The 8,740-nt window shown below is 41.4% G+C and overlaps 1 protein-coding gene across 1 annotated transcript in view; it reads right to left on the bottom strand.

Moving 5' to 3' along the window:
• The window catches only part of LOC577952, a 3,198-nt gene extending 197 nt beyond the window's left edge, over positions 1-3,001 (bottom strand). The window contains 3 exon segments of the mRNA XM_794884.5: positions 1-1,203; positions 1,206-1,553; positions 2,316-3,001. The exon segment at positions 1-1,203 is cut by the window's left edge and continues 197 nt beyond it. Of these exon segments, the coding sequence (XP_799977.2) occupies positions 932-1,203; positions 1,206-1,553; positions 2,316-2,667 (972 nt within the window). The 5' untranslated portion in view covers positions 2,668-3,001 and the 3' untranslated portion in view covers positions 1-931.
• Positions 3,002-8,740: the final 5,739 nt, after the last annotated feature.

Below are 8,740 nucleotides of genomic sequence, written 5' to 3'. Positions count from 1 at the left end.
TGGCAGAATCAATTGACAAAAGTATCATTTTGAGATATGATATCTAATTTGACTGTCAAGTAACGCCGATTTATGAAAGCTGTAAAATGTGTATTTGGTTCGATTTGATAAAAGCAATCGACTTTATCCTGATGAAGGAAGATCGAGCGTGCAATTGAATTTTTCGAAGGAAGATTAAAGTTTGTAGAAAGTCATGTTAAACCTTTTGCTTTTTAAACTCATGCAAACTCGCCAGGAGTGGCACCTAAATATTTAGAAACCATTTGAAGAACAAAAACAAATATAAATCATTCATTAAAATATTGACATCCAGTGCCATAAACAATTATATTTTAGAGCCCTGCTCCAAAAAAATGTAAGTCTGTTCTTACCGTTGAAAAATATTCTACCAGAAAATGGACGGATTTATCTGGAAAAGCATTTTGATATTCGTAATACCTGAACTACATTGTATACAATCAAGGACGGAATATGAACTGTCAAAATATCATTATCTATTAATCTCATCGCTCGAGAAAAAGTAATGAATGTGGCCGTAGCACCTTCAACTTGTTGGCAATTAGTAATTACTATTTTCCGACTGAGACAGTATGACATCACAATCATGAGATCATTCTTTATCTTCAACTTAAAGACACACATTCAATATCAATGACATAATAATCTGTGCTGTTAAAGTAATGGAATATTCCTATTCACGAATACAGACATGGTTCTTAAGCTGTCAACGTAGTGGTCTTTGGCCGAGCCTAGACGGATGCCTCTTCCGAGAGGCAGATGAGAGCAAATGGAATTCAGTCACCAAACCAGTGGCATAGAATTGGCAGCGTTTTTATTGCAATAAACCCACCTCTCTGACCCGACTGCAGATGCATCGTTTATGAGGTTCGAATCCCATCGAGGGATCGATGTCTGCTGATTGTTCGTTCTTTCAAACAGCAGACACATCTCCTTCATTGTTCTGCCCCTCGGCCTCACCTCCTTCACCAGACTGTGCCTTCTCGGCCATCCTGGCCAGCTTGGCTTGCCTGACCTTCTCCGCGTGGAGCTTCTTCTGCTCCAGCTTCTCCTTCATCGCCTTGAAGTGAGCCTCACGGTTCTTGGCAGCCTGGTCTAGACTTTCATTGACCTTCTCAGCCACCAGCTTCTTCTGTGCTTCCTCCTGTGCCTCGCTGACCTGGTGCACCTGGTCTCCTTCTTCATGGTGTCCAGCTTAGCGCGGAGCTTGCTGCGTTTGGCTTCCCGCCTTTCCTCAGCGGCCTTCAGTTTAGCGTCGACCTCCTCTTTGGTCAACTTCTTCGACTTCTTCTTCTTCTTCTTGAGCTTGGCGAGCCTAGGAGGAGGTTTCTTCAGCTCATCGAAGTCGATCGCGATCATGACCTCGAAGGAGGTGCCACCCTTCTTGGGTGCGATCTGTGGGGCTGTGGCCGAGGTGCTGATGATGCCCTGGGACTTGAGTTCACCCAAGATCTGCTCCGTGGTCTGAGCGTTGCGTGCCTTGTTGATGCCGCTGCTCTTGCGAGATTCGCACTTCATCCCAGAAATAAACAGCTCTGGAAGATTAAAAGAAAAAGGGGAAAATATTTAGTTCATCGTGTCAATAAATGTCTAGCATAACATAAAAAATTCCATTTTAATTCATTGTTGATGGGTACCATTGAAGTATTCCTAAAAATGCACGTCGTAAAAGACGCCATTAAATGCGTTGCCATAACAGCGTCACAAATCCAACCCATGGGGTCGATGTTACGCGCCGTCAATAGACTCACTAGACCGGGGGTGGCATTATTGTCGAGTGCCTTTGTTACCCCCCCCCCCCCCCCCCCCTCTAGATCAATAGGGATACGTGTATCGACAACAAAGGACGACGATTTGGTGTTTGTTTGGGGGTAAATAAGATCGGGGTCACTGTGCCTATATCAAAAAGGTAAAGCGTGCGGCTGTATAGTATACCGGTAACTTTTTGTGATTCCGTAAAAAATTGAAAAATAAAGAGATATTTTATCAAGTTTGGAATATAGTTCGACGTCAAATAAACAGTTAACGATCCAATGATGAAATAATAAATCATTAATAATTAATTTAACTGTACTTTCGTTGCAATAAACATTTTCCTTGGGTTGACGTTCCAATCTGACACTTTTTGTAAGAACGAGTCATGATGTTCATTAAAATATTGGCTAGCAAAACACAATTAAAACAATTTCAAAGACTGATTAATAATAAAGATCGAACGATTATCATATTAGATTGCCAAGATTATTAAAGATGTTTAAAATTATGAACTGACGCAAAAAACAAGTTTCGATATTTACCTGGTGTTTCTGGTCGGTCATCGATCATGTTTGGGTGTGAGTATTCTGTGATGACATTGCCGTAGTCGGACTCCAGTCCGCTGTCGAAGGTCCTTCTCGAGATCTTGCTGGTCGCCGACGACACAAGTCGATCTTGTGATTTATTATCCATCATTTGACTTCCCAGCGAGCCTGTCGATCCCATATTCTCCTTCAGAACTTGGACATCGTTTGAGTTGTCGTCGACATCGCGGACGTTCTTGCCGGCACTCTTGCCCCGTTTCGACGATGATGCCGATGATTTGCGGCTGACGACCTCGCCATCGGGACCAAGCTCCATGACTTGAGTTGACTTTGAACTGTTACAGCCCATCGTGAATTCGAGATGTGTCCAAAGGTGTTGAAGATAATATATCAAACTATAAATTGCTCTGCATTAGAACGTTGCGTAGAAGCGTGATACAATACCGCGAAGTATTATGTGTATCACAAGATTATTATCAATGTTTTACGAAAGAAATGGTTGTGAAATTATCTCCCAACGCTACTGTAGATTGTTATTATTGATGTCTGACTGTCGACAGTGCTACGTTATGCCTTGAATATTGCGAAATACGACAAAGTATTATAGTTTCCTGAAGAGAGTTGCAGTCAGATATGTTTCTCTCACGACAGACGGGTGGAGTATTATTGCTCCCGAGCTGAGTACACGCGATAAAAGGCCTCGTGACGAGCGCCCTGATTGGTCGGCTGTCCGTTGCTACGTTTATTGTTGGGTCGTCGTTACGGTACGTAACCATCACATCGATTATTTAAGGTTATGCTGCCGCCAACGTCGGCGCGGGTTTTCTAAATTTGTGAATGAAACTGGGGGAACACAACATTGGGATGCCGGGTGATACCCCCGTAAACAATACAATAACAGAGGAGCTGAGGGGGGTTGTTGTGTTGTGTGTATGTCTGTTTATTAGACGTCAGTCAAGGTTGCCTCAAACAGAGCGTGGTACTAGACAGTGGAAGTAACAAGAAAGAGAAGTCGTAAACCCTTGTAAAGCACTCCTCAGCTCAGTATCCGAATTGTCACTGCCTCATTATTGTGAGGTTTGCTAATATGCGATACTGGCAGAGAATTTTAAGCGTTAAATGAAATGTCATGAGGGACCTAGCCATGATAAAAACACTATGTTATGATTTCCCACAGATTATATCATAAATAAAATATGTAATAGGGCTATGGATTCTTTTTTTACAGCGCACTCTGGCTGGCAAAAAGTCACTCAAGCCGCTACACCTGCAACTATTATTAGTACAAATACTACTTACTATTATATAGAGTTTTAATTTTGTTAAATTTACGCATTCATTTTATTTCCTTTTCGTTTTGATGGCCAAGCATTAAGACAGAAGAAGTGAATGGCATAGAACAGGAGCTTGGCGGGATAACCAATTAAAACTGACAGCTGCTCATTAATTTTGCATCGGGGCCCTAAATTGAATACTTGGGGAAAGAGCCCCCCCCCCCCCGCTCAATTAAAAAAAAATATGGCGAAACAAAAACTTGTGCCCGCGAACTGGTGCGACCAAGTTGTCAATTTCACCGTGTTACTATCGGAGATAACGGCTCTTATCATAATTTATGTATTTACTTGTCTTTGTCGCTAATTATGCTTTGGCTTTGCACGTTAATTTGGTCATTGCATAATAATATGTCTCAACTGTTGTTTCGAATGAACTGTGTCCGCTAAACGAAAATTTGTATTCCTGTCTTAAAATAGATTGATATATTATACCCGTCTCCCAAACAAATCTGTACCTGGTAACAATCTCGTGTGTAAATACTTGAAATCAAATCAGAGGTTTTCTATAGTCCATGTTTGTACAGCGGGCCATTGTGCTGAAGATGTCCCTTAGACTCCGATGACAGCATTGCAAAGTTGTTGCCGAAGTCTGTAAGTAGTGCGAAAAACGATGAAGTCTGGTTTAATACAAGTCATTATTGAAGAACGACTGGCATGAGAAGACGATATACCGGCTATAACCAGGATAATGAAAACCGTTTTTTTTAAAGGGCTTCTCGGTACAAATTTATAGAGAGAAGGAGAGAAAGAAATAATTTCGAGATGGAACAGAGGCAGAACTAGAGAAAATAAATGACGAACATAAAGTAACTTCATGATCACATAATTTTATACTCAGTGGTGTAGACATACATGAGCACAGTCATGTGGATCTTGTCCCTGATCGACCCACATCAATCGTGGTGAAGAAAAAAAAATGAAGAAAAAAAAAAAAACAAGAGAAAGGGAACAGGGAAAAGGGAATATTATTATTTAAAGATTGCCACAAACACCTCGCATCATCCTCTAATATAGCCTAATAAATTTGCATTTAATGTTCTGAGTTCGGCCAGCAGGAACCCCCCCCCCCCCCCGAAAAAAAAAAAAAATATATAAATTAAAAAATAAAAAATAAAAATAAATAAATCGCGGACTCTCGCTACTCCGCTGGCAATTATTATGATCAGTAGTCATAAAGTTCATCTAAATATTAATATCTGGTGACCTCGTCTATTCAAAACAGCTCTCTCAAGACGCATTATTTAAAGATGAAGTTGAGTTCTGGTCATGCGATTGCATTGTGAAAGAAACGGTGTGGAATCGACGAGAAAAGGTTGATCATCTACATAGCATATTAGAATTTGTGTGTATTGCAAGGTTCTGGAATCATCAAAATGATAAGAAATTTGGCCAAGTTTTGGTAAAGTTACAAACACTGTACACAGAAAGATGTATATGGGACTACACGAACACGTGGCGTATACCCCGAGTTTACGATGTTACATAACATATTTAGAATATAAAGGCATTTGAAGAGCCATGCTTTTCAGGGAACATGTCTTATCTGATGTTCTTCCACACTGACTTGCATAATAAGAATGATAACGCTCACAAATTATTTTCACCTCTTCCCAGAACTCAAACTTCTCTTTAAATACATTCGGTAACCAAGATATCTATTTGTATTAATTTTCCTATATTCACATGGCATTTTCGAAGAATATGGACTTTACCTTGAAGACGAGAGTTCAATTTTTGTTAGAGTATCACCTGCTTTGGTGATTGGTAAGGCTATCAGAGATTGAAAGGAAGGGCGGAAGCCAGGTGAAACTGCTCGAAACCAAAGAATAGGATGAGATCCCGCTTCCATCCGCGAGGCTGAATATTATTTTGGTTAAATTTATATAATTATGAATAGGAACGTAATATAGAGAGCGAGAGAGAGAGAGAGAGAGAGTGAGAGGGGGGAAGAGAGAGGGAGGGAGAGGGAGAGGGGGAGACGGGAGAGAGAGGAGAGAGAAGAAGACAGAGAGAGGGGAGACAGAGAGAGAGAGGGGGAGAGAGGGGGAGAGAGAGAAAGAGAAAGAGAGAGAGAGAGAGAAAGATAGTGAGGGGGAGAGAGAGAGGGGGAGAGAGGGGAGAGGGGGAGAAGGGGAGAGACAGAGAGGGGGGGGAGGAGAGAGAGAAAGAGAGAGAGAGAGAGGGAGAGAGAGAGAGGGGGAGGGGAGGGGAGGGGTAGAGGTATATTAATATAATAGGGATCGAGGGATGGAAGAAGGGATGGGGTATTTTACGGAAGGGAAATAATATATTTTAAAAATATTTAATAATAGTGTAGGCCTAAAAGAAAAGTATTTATCTTCCAGATCAACAGAAAAACAACTTCTCTGCGAGTAAAATATACATAAGAGGTATAATATGAGACATGTAAGCTTGCGATTGATTCGGATCAATTGCAACTCTTTGAAAGATGTGGCCCTACTATGCATAAAATTCAGGGGAATAGAAACATGATGAGCCACGGAAAAGTATCTTGTGTCGTCACTGGCAGAGGTAACCAATAATAATCTCCATGACTCCTCAAAAACAACTTCTGCTCAACCAACGAATCCCCTCCCCTCCTCAACCTGTATCCGATCTATAGATTAACCCTGACCACAAAATAATTCCACGGACAATTTATAGGGGTCGGTAATATTCTTACGCGCGCATTCGTAGCTATTCAACTTCCACCATACGAATACAGAACAAAATAAGGAATATCGATCTGGGACGCCGTCAGTCGATAATCGGATAGAGCCTCAAAATCATTATTGTAAGGTTTAGCCCTACTCACTGGGGATTTTTTAATTCTTTTTCTTCATTCAAGGGCATTATCTATGTCACGTTCAATTGCGGTTTGAAGGGGATTTAGGTGTAGTAAGACAAAAAGATTCATTAATTATTTTAATATAATTATATCGACACCGTCTTGCTTGCACAGACTCCCGAATAATTCAGGTTGTTAATGCTATTATGCGCGAGATGTAAACAAAACATCAACAAAATAGACAGAAAGAAAGAAAAAAAGAAATCGGGCTGGGCAAACTACAAAGCTTAGCTTTTTATAGGCATTATAGACCTAAAGTTTACAGGTGCACTGTGGGCCACAGTATCAAGTCAGGCTTATGGTCGCTATATACATGTAGAAAGGTTTAGGACTGTACAGTCCGTTACAGAAAATTTGAAACCGAGAATTATCGATATGTTATCATAACTTAATCACAGTTGAAATTAATAAATGACTGTCATTTGTAAAGCTTAGATCCTCCTCTTTCATTTTGATGCAACTCATAACGATGCGGCGGTATTATCCATGCACAAAAAAGACGAAAGACTTGATGCATGGCTGATCGTCAACTTGCGAAACGGAGTCAAGTCTTTTGTCAACTCTGACTGTTGCTACGGCAGGCAGCCAGTGAAAACGAATTCGTAATCCAATTATGGAAATGTAAGCATTACTTTAAACAAACAGAACTTTGTTATTCTTGGCTATTTTTCTGCATGATTGCGGTGTCATAGTAATGACTAACCCTATAGTGAGCACTATTTTTTCTTTTTGGTCCTCGAAATTTTAAAAAATTTGCATCCCACCCTTGGGCGCCAGGGGGGGGGGGGGGCCAACCCCCCCCCCCCAAAGGTAAAAATCACGTGATTTTAGATAATTTTTTTTCTGAAGGGGGGGGGGGGGGTGCCCGGGCCCCCCGCCCCCCCCCCCCCTGGATCCGCCACTGCACTGAGTATCCTCCTTCTTCCCTACTCCTTCTTCCCACAATTTTCCCTGTCAAAGCAAGATTCTCTATAGGCCTTCTTTACGTATAATGTGACCCATGAACTTCAACTGCCTACTCATCTCACGTATCATTTTCTTTTGCACTCCAGCTCGTGTAAGAACTTCCTCATTACTAACTTTGTCAGTCCAGGGGATTTTCATCATTCTTCTTTAAAAAAAATTTTCACAACTTCCAAACGCTTTTTAGTATCAGAGGCTAAAGTCCACTGCCACCAGGCACGTACCCACGGAGGGAGGGGGGGGGGGGGCAGGGATCGGTTGATTTTTGTTTAGACCCCTCCCCATGCAGGACGTCGATCGATTATTGTATTTGCCCCCCCCCCCCCAACATCAAACTCTGGCTACTTGCCTGACTACCATACATAAGTACTGGGTAGATGTAACAATTCAATATACTCTTATTCTGGTCCTCATACTGTTCGATTTGTCAGAATTTTGCCTAACTTTGAAAATGCAGATTTAGCGAGAGCTATCCTTCTCTTGATCTCTGTCTCACAACCCCCCCCCCCCAACTCCGAGAACGGACGGACCCCATGCGTGTTACCAAAATGTCCGGTAAAGGGGTACTTTTCGTGCGAAGTCCGGCCCGAGAGTTGTAAAAAAAAAAGGGGTGTATTAACTTTTCACACGGAGATTTCTTTAAAAGGGGGTGTTTTTTTTCTTTTTTTCGCTCATCTCTTTGGATTATTCCGAATCTAAGTGGGTACATTGAGCATTTTTCATGATTTAGGGGGGGGGGGGGTCTCCAAGGCAGGAAAAGCCCGCGAAAAGCCCGCGAAAGGGGGTTTCGGAAATGTTGGCAGTCCTCAATTGCAGATAGGGGGTGCTTTCAAAAAGAGGGAACGAGCATATGCGTACCCTAAATAACACTGAGTGGGGGGGGGGGGGGGGGGGGGGTCTCACATGGCATCCTCGGTGATCATGCTGCCGAGGCAGTTAAATGAGGAGACTTGTTTAATAATCTGTTCTTTCAGCTTCAAGTTTCAAGAATCATTATCCACCCATTTTTTAAGATTTCCCAAAACTTTGTATTGCCTTAATAATGATGACATAACTTTCATGAGGTGACGTATATATATATATATATATATATATATATATATATATATATATATATATATATATATATCCAGTATTTTGTCTCCGTGTATTTCACAATTTGGTCTGCAATGACCTTTTATCTGCTCATGATGAGCCTGCAACTTATTACTTGTACTGTATGACAAGACAATGACAATGACAATGACAATGACAATATATAGTCTGATCCCCAGGTA

The sequence above is a fragment of the Strongylocentrotus purpuratus genome, unplaced genomic scaffold (assembly GCF_000002235.5).
Source record: "Strongylocentrotus purpuratus isolate Spur 01 unplaced genomic scaffold, Spur_5.0 spur5_scaffold_13, whole genome shotgun sequence".
Lineage (NCBI taxonomy): Eukaryota > Metazoa > Echinodermata > Echinoidea > Camarodonta > Strongylocentrotidae > Strongylocentrotus > Strongylocentrotus purpuratus.
This window is presented reverse-complemented; position numbering and strand designations above follow the sequence as displayed.